Source organism: Numida meleagris, chromosome 4 (genome assembly GCF_002078875.1).
Source record: "Numida meleagris isolate 19003 breed g44 Domestic line chromosome 4, NumMel1.0, whole genome shotgun sequence".
NCBI lineage: Eukaryota > Metazoa > Chordata > Aves > Galliformes > Numididae > Numida > Numida meleagris.
In genome coordinates, this window is record NC_034412.1 from 37,798,729 (window position 1) to 37,821,049 (window position 22,321).

Sequence of the window (22,321 nt, forward strand, 5' to 3'; positions counted from 1 at the left end):
ACAGACACATAAAGAAGGGGGAAATCTGTTCTTTCATACTTTCTAAAATTTAGTCCTTCAGATATCATATCTCCTTTTTATGCCTGTAACATGACAAAGGAATAAAATGCAACATGCTATAAAACAGATATTATATTGCTTTTGGTAGCATGTTATACTCAGAGAAACTTATGAAACTAAATAAATGAATATCACAAGACACAAACAATCTTTAGTGGAAAGTAACAGACACATTGAAGATGTTAAGAAGTTTGGAAAGCATTTACATTTTACTACAATACAAAATTTAAATTGCTAATGACAGTAAAGTTTGGGTGAAAGTAACTATTATCTGAGTTTGTTCAATGCCTAGGAGTAAAAATTCTGTCAAATCTAAAATATCTGGAGTTATACTATTTGTTCAGGAAAAAAAAAGTCAAAGTTAAAACAAGACAAAACTTTTCTTCCATTAACAGATGGTTATTGCAATTATGTGTTCAGTCTATTACTACAGGAGAAGAAATACACATCATTTCATACACAAACAAAATAAAACAAAATAAAAGAAGAAATTTCACATGGTTGCAAGGGCTCTGTGTGCTGAATCCCTTGACAGGATCATCATTGCTTTAAATAACTGTGCTCTCCCATGGTGAATGGGACTAGAATGTGGCATCAAAACCATGTGTGGCTGGGCTGCCCTGGCGCTACTGCAGGGAGGCATTGCATGCAACACTCAAATGGGCTGAAGAAAAAAATGCAAGCACGTATAGAAAAGGTATTATAGTTTCCCAGTCTTAGAAGAAAACCACTAAGTAATACTAATGGCTACACAAAGAGCTTTTGAAATAGAAAACAGCAAGCATTCTAGTGCAGAAATGATTACAGCATGCCAGGAAGCAACATTAAGCTCAAAACAATAAGGATTCTCTTTTGAACAAGTGGAATATTTCTCTGTTTTGCATTCAGATATGCAACTTCATAGGCTGTTGTTTCCTTTGTAAAACATGTACAAACATATATAGAAACATACCTAAATCAATGGCTTTAGAACCCTTTTTACAGACTTTTATAAATGTCTGCAAAATCCTGATGTAAAAATTAACAGAAAAAGTCTATTATATATAGTATATATATTTCTACCGTTACTATATTTAAAAGCAATTTTGCACGAGAACTTCATGTTCAGACTGTAATATACCAATAAGCTTGGCAATTTGATGGATTCAGAAAAATTTAAATTAGAAAATTTACTTCCACCGTGAGGAAAGAATCAATACATGTAATTGCTTCAGGAAGTCTATTTCATAGCAAACAGCTAGTGTAAAATTGGTCTTTCATATAGCAAGTGCAAACTGCATGCTGCTTAAGAAGTAGAAAAAAAATCAGACTGCTTCACTGGCCTTGTCTACAGTGGGTGTAGTACATGGCTCCATCAGAAGCACAGTAGATGAGAAACCCAGTCTTGACATGGGTCAATGGATGAGTGGTCTCCTAGATAGCCCCCAAGGACTAGCTATGGCATGAGCAGCTTTCCAAAAGACTGAGAGCAATAGGAAGGTCATCAGATTGTGGACAAGGTCAATCCGAGTAGCCAGGGCAAGGACAGGAAAGATCAAGCGGGAATTAAGCTATTATCACCTCTATCCTTGTGTGAAATACTGTTTGGCTTTTAATTGCACATCTTTTTGTTTACAGTCACCTTAATTAACTAGGCAAGGTAAAACGTGCTTTTGTACCAAATCCTTGGCAAGTACTTGATAAAAAGAGATTTGAAACTATTAATTGAATAAGTGAAAGAAAAAAATGTGTCACAGATAAATGTTTGTAAGAAAGAAAGTTCGCTATCATAGAAGTTTCTGCAGATTTTATCATTGCATTCGAACTACCAAAGAAAAATAAGAAGTGCAGATGATTAATTCAATAGCAACTTGCATCACAAATACGAAACCAGACCATGATTGTGTAGTACTTAAAACATAAGCTCATTACATATGCTAATGATATTTTTAAATTTTTATATATTTAACTATATATATGCACAGATACTCCCTAGTTTCTTTCAAGATCGGAAACCGTTTAGCTTTCTAGAACACATATTGTTTTCAACAGATTGCCCAAAAACAATATGCAGCCTGGAAACTTAAAAATCATCAGTAACTTCTGTTAGTTTTGACTATCAAAACTTTCTGTAAAGCATTATTTCATTACTGGATTTCTGTAACAATACATTTTTACAAAAGGAGCTCCTCTGTTATCTGATTTTGTTATGTTGACCGCATGGTAGCATTTACACATGGAAAAAGCAACTCAAACAGATGCATTATGCCAGTCTGAGTAGCACTTAATGCCAACTTTCAATGGCTTTACATGGATGAAAAGGACTATATGAGCTACAGGTCAACAATTTTCCTAAAGTCTGTTAATAAACTTATTAATAAAATATCTACAGTTTTATCAAGTTTACAAATATTCTTCATGTATTTGCTAGTCATAGTCCTGAACAGACTATATTTGTGGCGTCCTCTCCTTCTTTAAAATAAATCAAAATCTCAAACTTGTAACTGCAAGTATTGATAAAACTAACTTAAAACATTCACATTGCATACATAGATTGACACTAAGACAGCAATTGCTGACTCACTCACGTAACTCCATTAGTAATTGAACTTCTTGGTTATCTCTGAGAGAATTTAAAAAAAAATAATTCATATACTTTTTGCTTGCTTTTAGGCTGGAGAAGGAAGGATTTACTTGTGGTTTCACACAAATACCACTTGAAAATACAAGATCAGCCATAAAAGGGCAGAGTGAAGGACCAGTAACTATGGTGTAGTTACTTGTAACAGAGACAACACAATCTTTCAAAATATTCTGTCTTACAGTTTAACTGGTTTTGAACTAATCCACACTGCTGATTTTCAGAATGTTTAAGTATGGTTTCCACACTGCACTTCCATCCACAAACAGTTTTCATTTGGCTATTTTAAAACTGATTCCTAACATTTCCAGAGGATGATTCTACTATTCATTTTGAGAAAAAAAAAAACAACAAAAAAATACAGTATAAATAAATTCCTTATTCACTCTTCTGAAAGCCCTTAAAGACCTATGTCACATTCTTCCTTAGTGGTCTCTTTTTGCAAGCGAAAGGATTCTAATCAATTTACATTTGTTATTTCTAGAGGTCTTCTCTTCTGCCTAACCATTTCGGTTGTCTCCATATTTTTTGGCTTCTTCTGTATCTCTCCTGACATTTTACATACTCAGCATGTGTATAGAAACTGCAGAATTGTTCCACATTTTTTTTGTTTATATGATGTCCTGGAAAAATGAAAACATCTGTATGATTTGTTAAAGCTATTGCCTTTGCACAGTCGTGCTGAAAATTAGTTTCAGAATTTCTCTGTTGGAATTCACCAGTTCTCTGGGGTAAAAACAGACGTTCTTATGATAAGCAATACTTCACTCTTTCTGCCATGCTTTTGATTTCAATCAAACTCATGAAAGAGCTTGAATATCAACATGTATCTATTACACAAAATTTACAGTTGTTCGGCTTTTGTTTTTTTCTGTTTTTTAAAAACCATTAAGGATAAAATATCAGACTTTTTACTAAATTATTATACAATTCTCCATATAATTAAAATACATATTTTTTAAAAATGTCCTCTACCACATGGAAGCCAGAATTCCTAAGAAAACTTCAATAAAAAGATCTCTTTTACAAACAAGGTTTATCGACAGAATGTCAGTTTAACATTTGTAATTTGTTTTCATCTTTGCCACCAAGAATAAGAAATCTGAGCAAAATAAATTGTCCCTTAAATGTCATGAAATATTATTTTACTTTAATTTTTGTTTAGAAAGTAGTAGAGTGAAGTGCTTAGAAGCTAAGTTATATGATCTGCTAATGTGTCAAGAATTAGTGAGATGGATTTCATAACCATATTAAAACATTTATAAGAGATTTTTAAGCTAAATTATTTGACAATCACATTAGGCAATATTAAGCCTACATATAACCTGTCAAACAGAATAATAAAAATGCATATTAGAATTCTAAGTGCTTCTTCATATTGCCATACACTGTTTCCTCTGTCAGGGTATTTAAATGGCATTTGAAAATACATATCAACATATTACATTAATTCAGAATTTCATTTTTTCATTACGCTTTCATATAATCTCTTTCATAACTGCAGGAAAGCAAAATTTCCATGTACCTGTAAGTTTCCCTCCATTTTTCTGTATGTTATTTCTCTCAGAACAAAGAAATTGCCTTAAGTCATTGCCTGAAATCCTTCCAACTTTTAAAACAATACTTTAGCAAGTTTCCATTAAACTTCTAAATTGAATTAATGACGAAATTTGTTTTCTCAATGTTTAATCGTTCTGTTAAATTTCTAAGAAATACTGAAAATATTTCCAAGTGTAGGAAAATTGTTAAAATCTTCAGTAATCCACAATTTACCAAAAAAATATATTTTTATTTAGTATATTAATGAAATGCATAATAAATAAGCTATTGATTAATTACTGATTAAGATGCATCTTTAAGACATTTTAAATCCTGTTAGCCAATACATTAATTATGTGTAGGTAACACTATTTTTCTTTTAACTGAGAATATATATAAAAGTATCTAATGGTATTTGAATATCAGATTTATACAGTATGTAATATGTAGTCCAGGTTAATTTAACAGAGAAAGTGGAAAAAGAAAGGCTGTGTACATAATTGCATTCCTTTGTCCAATTTCTTTTAATTACTGAGAAAAAAAGGATATACTGAATCATAAAAAGGTCTAGATGAAACCTTGAGAAGTCACCTTGTTCATCTTTTCATCCTCAGGCAATTATAATTAATTATTCTTGAAAGATGTTTCTCTACCTTTTATTTTAAAATCTTCAGCAGTTGCCCCTGTTTACATGTATCATTATGTAGGAATAGCTTTTACCTCATGGACACAGAGATTCATTCCCACCACCACTTTCTAATCATTTTTCCCCTCCTGCACTAGGCCACACTGACCACAAACCAGCACCAAGCCTGGCAGGGGAGCCCACTGGAACAAGAAGTGTACAGCAGAAATTAAGTGCATTGTCCCTGCCAGCCAAAATCCCCACCAGGCAAAAGCATCAGACCTGACACTGACATTTCTCTCCTTGTTCTTCTTTTCTCCAAAGTAAACAGCCTAAAACCTCCACGTTTGTATCACTGGTATCATTTTCTGGACTCTGGTCATTATCCTCTGGACTTCAGCAGATTTGTCCATGTCTTACTTGAAGTTTATTTTCAACAGCTCCAGAAAAAGTTCAGAGAAGATATTCAAAGTATTTATCTTCAATACAGTTAAGATTGGCTACAGAACAAGTAGACCACAGATATCTGATGGAACTTTCTGATTCATGAACCCAGATGTCTGCATTTTTTAACTACTGCTATATCCACAGATTACCACATATACACATTTGACTGCATGGGGATTTTTTTTTTTCTTTAGTCAGACAAGTATTTTTCTGTTATGCATCTTGGCACAATTTTACAGCAAATCTTTCAAGAAAACCAAGGATCTACATCCTAAAAGTTTTCCTATACGAGGAAAGCAGTTTATCATTAAAAATCTGAATTACGAGGTACCTACTTCTGAATTTTGCTAGTAATTGCTCTTGGACATCATTTAACTTGCTAATAACGTGACATGAAATCTATCCTACACGAAAGTAACATTGCCAGTTTGGCAGCAACTTAACTCCTTGTAATTTCTGAAACCCCATCTATTAGATGGAGAAGTACGAAGCAATGCAAAGCATATGTAAAAAGCTTACTGGGTTACAGGGTGTCTTAGGCATGTATATGTTAGACAGCCTGTTTCAATAAACATGAGTTGCTTCACTTTTGAGAAAGACCTCTGAGACTGTTTCAATCTCCCATGACTTTCTTATAAGCAAAATAGAGAAATGGAGATGAGATTAGGTTACAATAATGTGAGAGTACCCAGGCTGGAAATCCATATTCTAAGAGCAGTTATCAATAGCTCACTGTCAAACTGGGAAGACACGGTAATGGGGTCTGCCCTGCTTCTAATACCAGTCAATAATCTCATTAATGACCTGGCATAGAAGGTGCAGTAATAAAACTCCAGATGACACTATGAAAGCAACAAGCTGTTCAGAGAAAAGGATGAGAATTTCAACCTATCTAGAAAAACTCTAAATGCAGCATAAAAAGAAATTATAAAAGTGCAACACTTGGAAAATAGAAAATATATGCAAAAAGCAACATTGATAACAATTATATTGTTGTAATTATAATGACAAACCAATTTAGTGCAACAGGTTTGCTACCAAGCCAGAAACAATAAGTGCTTCTGAAAAAGTATGAACAAACCTACTCATTAATCAAAGAAAAACAGCAACAAAAGAAAAGACGCAGACGTAACTTCTCTATATTTTGGAACTTAAGACTGGTCCCATACTAAAGCATTTTTCTGTTAAACATTACCAAGGTCTCAATGTCTGATTTTTATACAACATTAAAAAAACTAACTAACTAGGATTATAACCACTAGCAATGTAAACTAATAAGCAATTAAATGAGTTAAGGATCATGCCCATCCATTACTTTAAAGGTACTAAATAGTACTTCAACAGAATAAACATACATTTAATATGTATGTTTATGTATATGTACATGTATATGTATGTAAATGTATATGTACATTTAATATATCCTCCTTGTAATATGTGATGCCTCCAACTAAGATTAACAACTATCTTATGACAGCAAGCATCACTCATTTACATTCATTCTTATCAAACAGGAAGCAAGGAGAAAAGATTTCCATTTCTTATAAGTTATCAATTCAGTGGTTCTAAATATTCAAGATTTTTTCAGCTAGAGCAGGAATAAAAATCTTATTTTCCTTGCATGTTTCTCCTTCTCTCCTTCTGTGCAATGAAATAAAATAAATAGCATATACTTTGGCCTGACAATTTCAAGATCTTGAAAGTAGCATCCAAAATCCTTTGTATTTCTATAAATGGATGCATTAAACTGCTGGGTTTTCATCAGTTGTAGAAGTAGGAACAAAAGCCTAGGGACCTTACAGTATAAAAAAATTATGCAATCCTTTTTTTACATTTTTATCATTTTAAACATTTTAAAACATTTTTTCTAATATGACAGTTGCATTCAGTTACCATTGGAATATAATAGAAAAGATACAGCTATAAAAATATTTAGTTACAGTACTGTAGCACAAGCAGACTCCTCCAGTCAATCTAAATACTCACTCAGACCTTTCCTAGTAGTACAATGTACAATGGCTCCTCCAAAAGTGATTCCTCCTATTTTATTCTGGACACAGTCCTTCTGGAGACAGATTCTTTATCCTTTATCTATTTATTCCTCATCGTAAAACTAGATTTTGACCCTTCTAGATCTCAATTAGCATCCTCCTTCCATGTGTCATAGTCAGTCAAGGAAAGAAAGACCATAGCAGAAATTGCCCAAAAATGAGGTTGGATGTTCAGACCTAAAACTACAAAGCATAATATTGACTTGTAACTGCAACATTCTTAGCTAAACTGGACAGAAACATGAACAGAATATTTATGAGTCTTACTGGTTAAAAATCGATACCAGTTTCTATTGAGTTTTCAACAGCTTAAAACTTCAGTGGAGGAACAAAAGGACAGTGTAGCACATATCTATAGCACAAAGGCCAATTCTGCCTTATTTCAATCTCCAGGCTAAAAGTGCTAAAATTTTACATAAGAAAATTCACTGAAATATTCTGCAATGTACAGATGTGTGTTGCATCTTTTCTTAAGTGACAGGACAGTTTCCAAACTATTTCTTCCCCTTTTTCCATTAGCTGTGGGCCTACAATCATAGATACAATAAACACAGATGCAGTACAAAATATATTAACACCATTTAGGAAAGTTTTTACCTTGATATCAGAAGTGTCACGCTGACTGTTGCGCCATGCTCTTGAAATAGATGAAAAGGTTCTATCAGCATGATCGAACTTCCCACCTTGTAGATTTAGGAAAAGTGTTGTAAAGGGTTCCTAAAAACATTTTAGAAACAATATTTAAAAACAGTAAAGTACTTCTTTAGTAATTTCAGGAAATTTATAATTCTTTTCTGGTTAGGTTAATAATGATGCTGTTCTTCTGGAAGATACACGATTAACTGCAAAAAGTTAGTTCTATTAACCAAGAATGAAAAATACAAAATTAGGTTTATTTCTTCAATAAATTATTTAATTTCTACTCTATGTACATAAATACAGAAAAGCAGATGTATACGAAAGAAATATTTACAGTGTGGAGGAGAAGCCACAATTAATTGCTTTCAAAGACATGAAAAAGTTCAATATTTTTACTTCAGGTTTTCTTAAAAGGAGCATGTAACACACACATTTTATTTTGTTAAAGGTAAGCTACTAATATAAATGGTAGTATTAAATACTGATAGCTTTATGATTGTTATTGTTTAATATGTAATTTGTAATTTAGGAAAGAAAAATGTTTGAGATTTTAAAGCCTCCTCTTAGTTAAAGAACACTTAAGCACATATTAGTGGATAATTGCTTGAAATTACCTAAGTGCTATAAATTACTTCAAGGATTTATGTATGCTTGTACCATTCTAACAAGCTTTAATTAATGATGTACTGCTAATGCTTTCTCGAAGAAATTACTTTCTAGGAGATAAATTGCCTTTCAGTCTTATGGAAAAATGCATTGTTTAATCAATATATTACCAATATGTAGTGTCTCAGAAGTTAATTCCATATAAATTCCAACAAATTAAAAAATATATATATTTATATCATAGAATCTCAAAAACAACTCAATATCATCAGATAGTGAAAATTAAATACCATCAGAAGGAATCAAAAATGTTCAATATATAGTTCATTTAGAAAATATGCAAGGGAGGAAAGTTAACTATGTTTAAAGTAGCAGAAGAACATACACTAAAAAGTAATCGTTAAGGAGGAAAAGTTTTGCTGATTAGAAAAGTCCATACTATAAACATTAAAACCTTCTTCCCAATCTTTGAAATACATTTATCCTTGGTAATCTAAATAAGGTACTGATTACAGTTACTCAAAAACCTTGGTATTCTCCTGTGCCACTGGCTTTTAGTTTAATTCATTCCTAGCTATTTTTTTATTTTTATTACCATTTAAAGGAAGCGCACTTTTAAACAATATACTTACAATTCTTAATAACCATGTGAGTGCAAAACTTGCAGTTGAATAATGTGTACCATAGTGAAACTTTGGAACTTGATCATCTTCCCATGATTCATATCTCTCGGCAAAGAATGCTGCTCTCTTTGGGTTCAAAGCTCCAATAGGCTACAAAGTTTGTAGAAATAAATACGTAAGTAATCTTTGGAATCTTTTAGGGAGACAAATATCAAGTAACAGGGTGGAAGAAAATTAATAGTGCAAGCAGAATTTTGACATTACTGTTCTTGTTTGTGTGCTTTCTATTTACCATTTCAAGACAAATTTTACTTAATGAATAAAACCTGAAACATTGCAGTAGGCAAATAAAATAGCTGAATGTTGATATAAAAATGTGGATATATATACAGGTAAGCACTGAACAAAGACTGACAAAGACATGAGAAAAATAATGTTTTGGTATCAATAGCCATGCATTTCCTCAGCAGAATTTGACATGAAGGATATGGAAAAATGAGTACATTTCACATTCATCACTGAGAAACCCAAAAGTGAATTTAGCTGTTCCACATGTATAATGCTGTGAGAGGTCTAAAATATCTTCATATATATATATGCAAAACAAATACATAATACCATTTTGTGTACATACGGAAAACACCCTTTGTATATTATTGATGTAAATTATGTCCACCTTAACAGACAATAAAAGTACCAATGTATAACTTAAGAATGTACAAAATTATTTCCTTATTTCTGTATTGCAAAAATAAATAAATATACTACAAGGCAAGGAGAAACTTCAAAAGTATCCAAACACAATCAATAACCTAGTTAGTAATTCAAGCACAGTTCAAGCAAAAAGTTATTCTGCTATTCTGGTTATTACTTTTCAAATATCTGCTTCTTTGTAGCTCACATGGAATTTGGCATAGCAGCTTCAAAGTACTTTCTCCTCAAGGATAGAGTAGATCTATGAATGACCTAAGATCTTATCTTATATTTTTTACTTAAAGCTGCTTTCAAATTGCAGTAGGATAAAGAAAACATCTTAGGTTAATTATTATTTTTGCAGTTCACTAATTTGAAATATAACCCTTTAAAATAAGTGGTTCTTGTATAAAAGGATTTTTATCTGATTTAGCAAATTTATTCCAGGGAAGAATGAAACTGACTCTAAGAAGTCTTTTTGTTGCAAGAACCATTTTGGAATCTCCATCTGTACTGATTTTCCCGAAAGACTCAGCTATGCTTGAGGGAAAAAAAAAAAGAAGAAAGAAGGTCATCGTTAGACAAATTATATGAATTAAAATAGAAACAGTGTTGTGATGTATGGTTCTGTAACATTTTATGCTTTCTCTTTATCTGCCTCTATTTTTATTACTCTCCAAATGAGTATGGCCCAAATCAATAGTTATAAAATTACATTCCTTGAATATAAAGCTAAACACAATTAGAATTGATTTCATTTTCTTTTCAGAAAAAAAAATAATAATGGCATCACACAGAGATCCATATAGCCAGAATCCACAGTATTGATTTTGGCTGTTATTGTTACAGTTGGTTTCTGAAGCCTGCAACAGGACAACTATCAAGACATGTCACATTTATATGCAAGCAAATAAAAAGAAATCCCCAAATGAAAGAAAGCTTAGGGGACAAAAAAGAACCATGGAGCTGTGTACTGACAATGATACACTATCAGCTTACTCAGAGAAGTTACAGTGGGAATACACACATTGAATTATACATTACACGAATGCACTGATTTATTGTGGTAATAACATCCACCTCATTAAAAGATTCTGCTTTGCTGCAGTTGGAAGACTACATATTGTTTACTGCTATAAATTAATGGCAACACACAGAAGACTGTAGGATCCTTCTAACAATAGATCTGTAATGACAGTGCTGTATATCACAGCTTCCCCAGCAGCTTCATAATAAAATGGAGACAATGTATTGGGCTAATACATTCTACCAGGCAGGCCCATATTTTTCTGACAACTGCTTTTAAGGATGAGGTGATTCTAGTGTATTATACTGCAATACAAACAGTTAACCGAGCTTGAGCTACAGAATAAAACACAAATAAGCAATATGTGAATATCCTCTGGCTTTTAATTTAGTAAAAGATTCAACTGAAATTTTGTAATTATTTCTTATTCCAAAATTAACAGGGAATAATGATTACATACTGGATTCTCTCCTCTGTGGATAAACCGCAAGAGAAATGAGTAAATTCAAACTATACTAGATGTAGCTGTGAGACCAGAAATTTGCACTACTCAATGTGGTTTCCCTTTGCCTCAGACTACTAAGGAAACATAAGCTAAAAGCTTTCACATCCATAAATTTCAGACTATATTTTCTTTGCAGCATCACTTTTAAGGTAAGAAAATTAGGTATTAGCTCATCAATTAAAAATGCTAATTTAGTTGGAGGAAAAAAGGTAGAGAAATTCTAACAAGCAAAAACAATGGATGACATCACAGAAGTCAAGACAAAAGAAGTCATTTAATGGCTACTAAGCTATCAAACTGTATTGAAAAAATGGCTAATGCATATGGTTTTCCAGTTCATTTGAAAAATGGTCCAAAATGTAGAAAGAACTGAGGAATTGAAGATTTTGTTTTCTTTGTTTTTCTCAAGTGCTGAATAGTGTGACCCTCAGACTTCCTACCGATCTATTTTTCTTTCTTTGAGATGGAACAAAGAATTTTGTGTTGAAAAAATAACTGAGAAAACACACTGATCTACTGCTGTTAAATATGTCCAGAAATTATGGTGTATGGTTATACTTGTTGCTCCTTAATCTTATTTGGTGCCAGACGAACTAGAACAGTGGTATATCTTGCCTCCATCTTCAGAAGAGACCTTGTTCCACCATCAAACACCTCTAACAGAGACAAGCAGGATGTCCACTGCTCCTCTAAATAGGGCAGAATCTCTCCTGGACTCAGCCACACATGTTCAAGAACAGAGACACTTTTAAAAAAGGAATGTGTGCATTTGGGAAAATTGCTAATTACCTAACATAAGCAGACCAAAAATGTGCAAAAATATCATCCCGAAAAATTTGTATTTCAAAACTTCACCGTGACAAAAAATCTAACTTCTTAGCTAATTAATTTTTATAGTTCATCTCTTTATAAATAACTTAATTACTCATACATTAAAAATAGCTTATCTCTTACATACAAAACAATGAACCGGTATCTCTTTCTCAGATATATTTTAAAAGACAATTCCTTAGAACTTATTTCCACAGTAAGATCTGAAAAATATTCTTGCCTTCCTTACAGTAATCACAAGGTATAAAATCATTGCCACAGTAACAGATGTAGTGAGGGTGCCTCTTTGTCTTCCCAAATTTTGTATTATTTGTACTTTCAAACATGCTGAATAAATTCTGTCCATTTTCTTTTATGACATCTTGTTACACATTACATTCAAAAAACCCTTTTTTGGTCTGTTATTTGTAACTTTAGTTCTCAATAGGAGGGATCGGTGGCTTTTTCTGCTAGTTTTCTCATGACACACATTTGTATCTCTCACTGCACATATCCCTTATGCAAGTGTCATTTCTTATTACTGATGAGCTCAGAATCACTCCAGCAGACTGAGCCAGTCTTACACATAACACTCTCACACTTCCATATTGGTGATTTTCTTAATGACTGTTTCAGCTTTATCTTCTCCCTTATCAGTTTTGAATTTGCATAACAGAATATGACATTAAGACTATCAGGGAACAGAAACATGACAGAAAACATAAAATTATCAGAATGTCATCTAACATTAAATTATAGCTGGTTCTCCACAGAAGAGAGCTACTTTTGCTCTTCAGAACCTTTTCTGGACTTGCTAGTGCCCAAGATACTAAAACTGTCCTTTTAGCTTAAGCAGTACTGAAACAGTATGAATAAAACATTCAATGTCTCCCTAAAATAAGAATACATATAGTGATACTGACTTCAACAAAATGAGCATGGATCCAGCATCCATTGAAGGGGAAAAAAAGGAAAAATAAATAGTGAAAAAAAAAAGAGAAGGGAGGGAAAAAATGGGGGAAAAAAAGATATTTTTCCTTATGATGTCTTACATTGTTTTGTAATTTTTTTTTAACACAGATCCAAACAGGTATTTTTATTATTTGGCTAACCTGCTTTCCAGAAAGACCTCCAACATGGACAATCTAAAGTCTTTCTTGGAAGCTTATTCTACTGGCAACCGTCATAGTCTGTCTTAAAAATGTGAACTTCAGTTTGGCTATGGATATATTGGTGTGTTCACCAAAGAAATCTTACTATGTCTCTCTCTGAGACATATTGCAGCCTCTACTTTCCTAATATTTTCTATATATAAAGATGTATATATATTGCAATTACACTTTACAATGAATAAAAGCAATTAAGCTCCTCATATCTTCCATTTTAAGGTATTTTCTCTGCACCCTGCCCACTTTATCAGCATATTTTAACACACCTTCAAGACAAGAATAGCCAGTAGCAAAAACTGATTTAAAGCTGTCAAACAACTACAGCATCTGAGCATGTCCATACAAATACTAACAAGAGTGCAAAGTACAGAAGCTTCTCAAGGTCCAAAGTTCAAAAAATGGATTATAAATTAATCTTAACCAAAAAAAAGAAAAACTACGTTTATCAATGACTAAATTCACAATATACATCTTAGGCCACCTAAAGTCTTTAAAAGAATTTGAAAGTAAAAGAAAACTCTCTGTGGTTTTCTTTTTTGTGTCTTCACATTGCTAACAGTAGTATCAAATCAAAGGCTATAACTGACTTAATAGATTCCAAAACAAAGCACTGTCTAGAAACAATGCACTACTGAACTGCAAACGTGCAAACTAATTAAGAACGCACATGCTTTTATGTAAGGTTTAATTAATTGTTCAGCAAAACTGAACATGTCATGCACTGCGTAGTTGAGATAGGACTACACTGTAATACCACTAGGAAGGTAAACTGAAGTGAGCTATTATGCACTGTAGTCTTCCAAAAGGTCAAGGAGAAAGGAAGTTGTATGTCCCTGTCAATCAGGAGGAGAAATCAAGCTGCTTGCCAGAGGTGAAGAGGGTATGGCATTGCAGTTGCATTACTCACAAAATAACCCTGCTAGCCAAAAGCAACCATTTGCATACACTGTCCATGACATCAAGTGCAAGACATCTCTGCATCATCATCTACTTATTAAAAAACAACGAAATGGAAAAAAGGGGAAAAAAAATTCCCTTTATGGATTTCCAGAAACATTATCTAGTAAGAAGCCACGTGCACTTGAATCATGGCAGCTGATACTGAAAACACTGCCTTCTCTTCACAGACCATGCTCTTCTGTCAACAGAGAACACTATCTCAGAAGTCAATAGCCATCACACTTAATACCAGATCTATATAAAACAATCAGAAATAAAAACACTCTTTTTCACTTGTACTAACATCACAGGACCTGAAGCTAAAAGCTGACATAAATTTGTATTTTATGCAGATTAAGCATTACTAGGACAAACAAAATAAACATTGCCCATCATGTGCAAGCATCAAGCCCTACAAACAGAACACCAGCAGGCTATAAAGATGAGATTCTGACCATAAATTTCAGTTACTTAAGTTAAAGGAGAAACTGGATAGAGATCAGCACTCAAATCAGGAATCCTCCATGTGCTGTGAAAAGTTTTACATTACCTCTTCTTGTTTGCTTTTGTTTGGCTTTACATATAAACTCCTCTCTTTGGTCATTGGTAAACTAAGAATATATTATGTATACACTTGGGAAAGTATAATGAATTATTTACTAATCTGTACTTGCGATGCTTTGACTCTATTTGTGACTTCGCAATAGTTGTAATAGTTGGATTTATAACAACCAAAGCTGGTGACTTAGAACAACAGAGTGCTAAAGAAGCTAAGAATGGGGTCTGCCATTCTCTGTTCTGCAGAGCAGCACACATTCTCTCCTCCTATATGCTAAAAATAAGTAGATTTAGCAACTCTGTTAGTGACCTTAACCATTTTGCAGATTGCAATTCAAAGCTATGTACTACCAAAAAAACTATGGTAAAATTATCAGAATTTGCAACAGCACTATGTTTACAAAGATACGGAGGAAAAAAAAGAGAGGGAAAGATAGGACAGACAGACAGCAGGAGAAAAAGAAGAGGAAATAGTGTGGCAGTGGTAGCAATGAGGAGAGAAGAGTGAAAAGGAGAGTTACTGAAAGACAGAGAATTATAGTCTCACACAAGCAGAGGATACATTTCTCTCTCGTCCGGAGTATCTTAGGAAGAAGGTCTCACTGTTTGCTACTCGTTTTCAAGACTTTTTGTAAAAGCAAATTTGGTGCTAATTAAGCCCCCAAAAAGCAACATAATAAAACCCATCATAATATTAGAAGGGGTTAGCTGAAATTAAGAGCAATACAATCATCTCCAATTTCTCACTACTTTCCACTAGCAATTTCTTTTTGTTCATTCTTTTCTGTGCATCACATTTTAGTTTAGTTCTGCTATTTGAATGTTTTTATAAACCAGAAGTTGCCTTTAAAGTCTAACACTACTGTAATCAGACAGAAAAACTATTTAGACTAGACATAAAACACACTGTAATTTAAAGTCATAAAACAATGTCACATCAATGAAAGCATTGACCTTAAAGTATTAAGCTGAGTACATAAACTTGTAAAATTACTACAGCTAAAGCATAGCAACAGTTGTGTGGACAAGATGTATCCCCAACAGACTGACAAAACGTTTATGACAGCTTAACAAACTCAGAAACCATATACAAAGATGGAAAAAAATCTCATTTCCACAGAAGTGGATCATACATAACAATAACTTGAGAAAACAGCAGTAATTTGTTACTGGTCTGGCACATAAAAAACATACGTGTGATTACAATGGGAAAGACCAAAAAACTCGCATAACTCAACATTTTATCTCTAATGGGAATGAATCATAAATTATGAAAAATTGAAAAACAGGAGATCCATACAATCATATTTTCCCACATGCCTGCTCACACCCTAGTGTGTCAGACTTCTTTAACAGTATGACGTAGGTCACTCCAAAAGTAATGCCTTATAATTAGTTCCTATTTATTACAACAAAGAGCACAGTAACACTATTTGACAGAGCAAATTCTCAGCTACAAAAGACTTTTTTTAAACATCATCACAACCATTAGCTATGCATTTTCAACAGCGATCAACAAAAGCCTGTATTTTTATACGCTCAAAAAAATCTGCATCAACAGAGGTGACTCACTGCCACTGTCACCACTGCCGAAATGCACCACCCACTGTCTCACTGTGCTCACATCCACTGCTTGGTCTCCATCAATGTTCAGCAAATGCTGATGAATGTAACAGAGTATTGGTCGGAAGGTTCAACCTCTACTGCCATACCACCAGCATCCACCTCTGATGTCGTGGGCAAATAGAATAAATAGGAAGTATTGCTTTTCAGAGTAGCCCTTGCATATTTATAGCTCTGAATGTATTTTTCTTCCATGTGTTTTTTCAGGAAAAATTCAAAAAATTTTATCATCTGCAATAACCTGAAGCTACAAATTCGTAAGCTTAGTTCTGTATTGTGTAAAAAGCTTATTTTGAATCTGGTAACCACTTCATTTTCTTTCTCCCAGGATTAAAAATAACATAAAGATACAGCAAACAATTTTATCCTTCTTTATTTCTGCCGTATTACTGTGATTGCCCAAAACACGTGTGTGAAATTGCTTTATTTTGATTGCTAGTATATTTTAAAGACAGACATGAGCCCCATGGTTTTCTGTGATCATTTTAAGGGTTATGAGCTATGCACAGTTCATTTCCAATTAGAAATCTCTATACATTCAGGGCACTTGAACAAGTGTAGGATGAAGAATAACATAAGATACAAATGAATAACAGCATTTTGAGTGCTCATTGTTAATTACGAGTTACTATTTTTATCTTCATTTGTATATTACAAATAGTACTGTTCTTTGAGGCAGAGAAGTCTTCTAGTAGTGCCAAATTATGATCTTACAACATTTTTTCTTATGAAAGACAACAGCTACTTGCACAAAGCGAGATATCAAAACAACATCAACAACAAATTTTGCTTAATTCCTTTCAAGTAAGCTCAAAACAGATCTGAAATGCAAACAAGGAAGAAAAAACAGAAAGGTAGTGAGATGGATTCTGTCATCCATTTACACATACTTTAAGAAGACAATTTAATTAATTTAATTCTTACTTAAGAAGACAACCAGCTAATGACAAGAAATAAGAAAAAAAGAAACTTACTGAATGATGGTTATGTTAATGTAATAGAGCACTGGAAACTCCCAAAATATTTAACAAATTCTATCTAAACTAAGGATTTAAAAAGTAATGTTTAGATAAATCATCTCAAAGACATACTTAGATGAGGATTCAGTCTCAGCAGGTCTCTGTAAGAGGAATAAGCAACAAAACACGCATGAGAATTGCATGCTTATTCTGAAAAAAAGTCCAGAATTAGATGCTGCATGAGACTCAAACTAAGATAGCAGCACAGAAAGTCTATCCATTAAAATTTTTACACTATTCGGAGAGAAAGTAAAACAAGTATACCAGCGGGCTTGAAGCAGAAACTGATACTAAAATACAGTAACTTCCACTGAAATAACCGCTCCTTCCTCGCGATATGCTCCTGCCTTTCAGTGCAACAGCAGCTCGCGTTCGGCCGGTGCGGTCCCTGTCCGTGGTGCTGAAGTGCCCCATCCACCGATACATCCGCTCCGCAGTGTGTCTGACCATGGTGCTGCAAAAACGACCTCGGGAGCCAGGGAACAGGGCACTGAAGCAGGTCGCTCACACAGCCATGTTACCATTTGTAGTTTTGTTTCCTTTTTTCGGCAAATGTGTCCAAGAGCAATAGATTGACTCAACTGTCAGAGAAGATAACTGATCACCTTTATTACTCATAAAAGTCCTTGAAGGCACCTGTCTGAGGGTTACTGGCATTGCAGAGGCTTACAAAAATCAATTTTTCACCCATTTAGAAGTAGAAAAAACTTGTTACTAACACCAAACTTTTCAAGGGAATATATCAGGCTACAGACCAATTTAGTTGGTGAGATTTCCTAGTTTGCAATAGATTTTTGGGTTCAAAGAAAGAAAGCCTGTAACAGTCCAAAGATTATAGCACTGTCCTGGAATGTGAACAAGAGAACTTCACACACTTGCACAGCTTTCTTTAATGAGGTACATCAGCCCAGATTTCCCATAACACAAGCACGGGCCTCAACACAACCTCCTAATTCCTCCCTAGTGCTCTCTCTTTAGAGTCAAAGATGACAGACTGGGAAGAAAGAGACTTTGTTCTCTCACCTAGATTTTGGTTTTCAACGGTTTCTTAAAGCGTACCAACACATGCATCCCTAAAAATCAAGATACTGGTTAGGCTACTGCTTCCTGTTTGAATGCTTCCTTTCTTTTAGAAGATTATTTTAACATGATTATGTCAAACATCAAGCTCTGAAAACCCATTTGCACAAGCAGGTATGGAGCTCAAATATACAGCTACAGCAAGATGAAAAAATATACATACCTTCTTTCAGAGCTTATCTTGCCTTGGTTTGGAATGTTTTTAATGAAGTGCTATCTTTTGTCAAAGTTACAGATGATGAATTTATTGCAAGAGACTAACAAGGGAACTTATTGATTCAGCAATTATAAATGTCACAGGTTTCAGTGTCCAAATTCCAGTTGCCAATGACTCTCAAAGTAAATCATCACCAGTGAACTATCACCACTATTCCTTCCTCTTATCTTGTTCTTCTCACCATCTTCCACAGCCCAATTCTGGAACATGTTTTATGCTTAGAAGGACACAGAGTAGTTCTGGTGAGTTTACCAGTTTTATTTGGGACACCACATCGATTCCTGTGTTACAGTGAGATGAATAAAATGTCCTTTTACATTTCCTACATGAAAAACATTTATTACAGGATGTCTGTTTTAATGCCTCTTAAGCCATTTTTATTTGCAAATGTACAATAGGTGCAGATCAAAACAGCTACTACTTTCTATCTCCTTGCCAAAAGCAACAAGAGGGAAGTAAGCAAATTTCATGGCCTTCCCCCTCTCTCCCTCCTCACATGGGAAGATATTCAAGCACAAGTTACACACGCTATATTTGTGGTCTTGAGATGCACACCTTGCAGCACAAGTCAGATTGACATGCTGAAGAACAGCCAACAATGAAGTTTACAATAGAGTAAAAAAAAAAAAAAAACTAGTCTGATTTGGCATAGCATTAAATATAAATAAATAAAATCAATTACTTCTTTCAAAGTGTATTTGATATCATTGTGTCTCACATACCAATTAATAATCTCATTTTGCTCAAGGTGAGAGGTTTTGGGTTTGTTGGTTTTTTTTCACTTACACACACTTGGCTGGAACAGAAGTAATTACTTACATAACGGCCAGTGTAAAATCAATGATGACTTACCAAGTATTGCAAGAAAATGATAAAAATGAGAATAAAATATTTGTGTGTACACATGTAGATATGGTGAAGACAAAATAAGATTTAAGAATGGTATAATTTTCTTCTAGTAGTGTCAGTGTATGATCTTGCAAAAATTTTGAAAGACAAATTATCAACAGCTACTTGCATACAACAAGATCTTACAACAAACTTCTGAGAATGTAAAATCATGCTTTGATAACTCAGTATTTTCCATGTACTTTTACTTCTTTTTTTTTTTTAACCTTATTCAAGTCCAGAAACACATTAAAATTTATTGCTTCCAGTGAACAAAGAAAAAAAATGTGCTTTTGAATAACATTAGTAATACAGAAAATGTGACACATTCTGGTGGGAAACTGTGTCTGCTGTATAAACAAAATCTATGCAGCTATACATATAATATGTAATACTCTTTCAAACTATAGTGACCTCTTAAGAAATAAACACTGAAGTCAAAGGAGGGTAACAGACTGGCAGTGCACTCCTGGCATTTGTCAGGAGCATTTGTCAGACTGACAGTAATATTAACCACAATCCATTTCAGTTGCTTTGGTTTATCATTGTGTGACTGATGTTCAAAACAGTTCCATAAGAAATTACTTAAATAAAGTGTTGGTCTAACCTACGCACTACAATTCTTTAAATCTTTACTAACTGTGGACTTTTAGCTGATATATTAACAAAACTGTTATTCGTATTTGTCACTTTACAATACATAGCATTTACTTGCAACTTATAAAAAAAATCTTCATTTTTAATTTTCTTATCAACCAAAAAAGTAAAAATATTGACCTTACATCTTCACTACAACACCAGAATAGCTTTGCAAGTCCCACAGTAGGACTGTTAAAACCATATAAAATATTAAGTGAAACATACTTAAATGTTGAAAACCATTAACAGTCCAAAAGCATAGACATGCTATAATACATAACTGTCACTTATTTTGAAGCATTACCCAAAGACAATGGTGTAACAATGAAAATATCGCAATATATGTTATAGTCAAACATTTTCATAGTTGAAAAGTAGCAAAGTACTGCTGGTTAATATTTTTCAGATACTTGTCACGAATCCATTACCTGACACACAGTCTTAAATTTAAACTACACAGTTTATAATGTTAGAAATGCTTAAACACTAAACTGAAACCCAAACTTCAGCAATCTGAGTTATGTATGACATTAAGAATTTCATTACGTATACAGGCATGACTTGCATTCTTCTAGAAAAGCAATTAAGTGTCCTGAGATAAAGATGCACTCTCAAGAACAACTATCAAAGTACTCTTAACAGAATATTACATTAATAAAAAAAATCAGATAGAGAAAGGGTGGGTTTACTATCCAATTTCTTACCAGAGGCAAGACTGGTATCTAACCTAAAGTGAGAAAAATTGTTCTATTTTGCATTTAATTCTACTTATGCACTTGTCTTATGAAGAGCACGTGTTTAATGAAGAAAGATTGAGGGAGCTGGGCTTATTTAGATTTGGAGAATATAAGGTTCTGGGAGGGTCTCATTGTGGCCTTCCAGTACTTGAGAGAAGCTTATAAACAGGAGGGAGAGCAAGTTTTTACACGGTTTGATAGTGTCAGAACAAGGGAGAATGGCTTTAAGTAAAAAGAGGGGAGAGTTAGATTAGATGTTAGGAAGAAATTCTTTACTCAGAGGGGCTGAGGCACTGGAACAGGCTGCCCAGAGAAGCAGCAGATGTCCCATCCCTGGAGGTGTTCAAGGCCAGGTTGGATGGGGCCCTCAGTAGCTTGATCTAGTGGGTGGCAACCATGCCCATGACACTTGGTTGGAACTGGGTGGGCTGTAAGGTGCCTTCCAACTTAAGCCATTCTATGATTCCATTTCAGGGTTTGGGGACAAAGACAAGGACTACAATGCTGTCTGAGTTGATTAGTTTACAAGTTAAAATACAATTAAAAGGAGATTCCTCAGAAGTATAACAGCTGGGCAGTCCTTTTATGTCTTGAATTTTTTTTATTAATGGAATGATATTTTCAGTACAATTTAACAAAAAAAATGGAAACTGAAGTTGCAATAATAATATAATCAAGGAAGTTATTAATAACATTTATTTTATGTACATTTTCTTTATGCACTAATTCAAGCTACCAAGAGCTGATGTTACCCAAACTTGCAGTTTTCTCTAAAATGTAATTCAGCCAATCACCAGTTCCTCTATATAGGTGATGTGCACTAAAAGGCAACAGTAAACAAACAGGTAGGTAGTATGAAATAAGATCAAATTCCTGGACTTTCACATGAGTTTAAGACCAAACACATATGACTCTTTCCTTGTCTGTAGAGCAGCTATGAAAATAGTGCTAGATGAATTCCACTGGTAAAGCTCTTTCTGCTACATCACAGACCAAGCAACAAAGCCCTCAAAATTTGTATTTAACTTCTTGTAAACACCTGTATTGTTTTTAATTATTTTTCTGACAGAGTAATTCAAGTGTTTTTTTTTCCAACCATTACGTCTGCATTTTGGGATCTACCATCTTTGCATTTCTTCTTGGTATCATCTTAACTCTGAATTTTGCAGATTTATGTTCCTATATTTTGAACTACTTCAAAATCTTA

General features: G+C 33.7%; 1 protein-coding gene across 4 annotated transcripts in view; it reads right to left on the reverse strand.

The window, feature by feature from the left end:
- The window catches only part of LRBA (LPS responsive beige-like anchor protein), a 377,228-nt gene that overhangs the window by 94,664 nt on the left and 260,243 nt on the right, over positions 1-22,321 (reverse strand). For all 4 annotated transcript variants that reach the window (XM_021393535.1, XM_021393537.1, XM_021393538.1 and 1 more), the window contains 2 exons: positions 9,220-9,360; positions 7,940-8,059 (listed from right to left, as the gene is read on the reverse strand). In XM_021393535.1, coding sequence (XP_021249210.1) covers positions 7,940-8,059; positions 9,220-9,360 — 261 coding nt within the window. The remainder of the gene's footprint in view (positions 1-7,939; positions 8,060-9,219; positions 9,361-22,321) is intronic.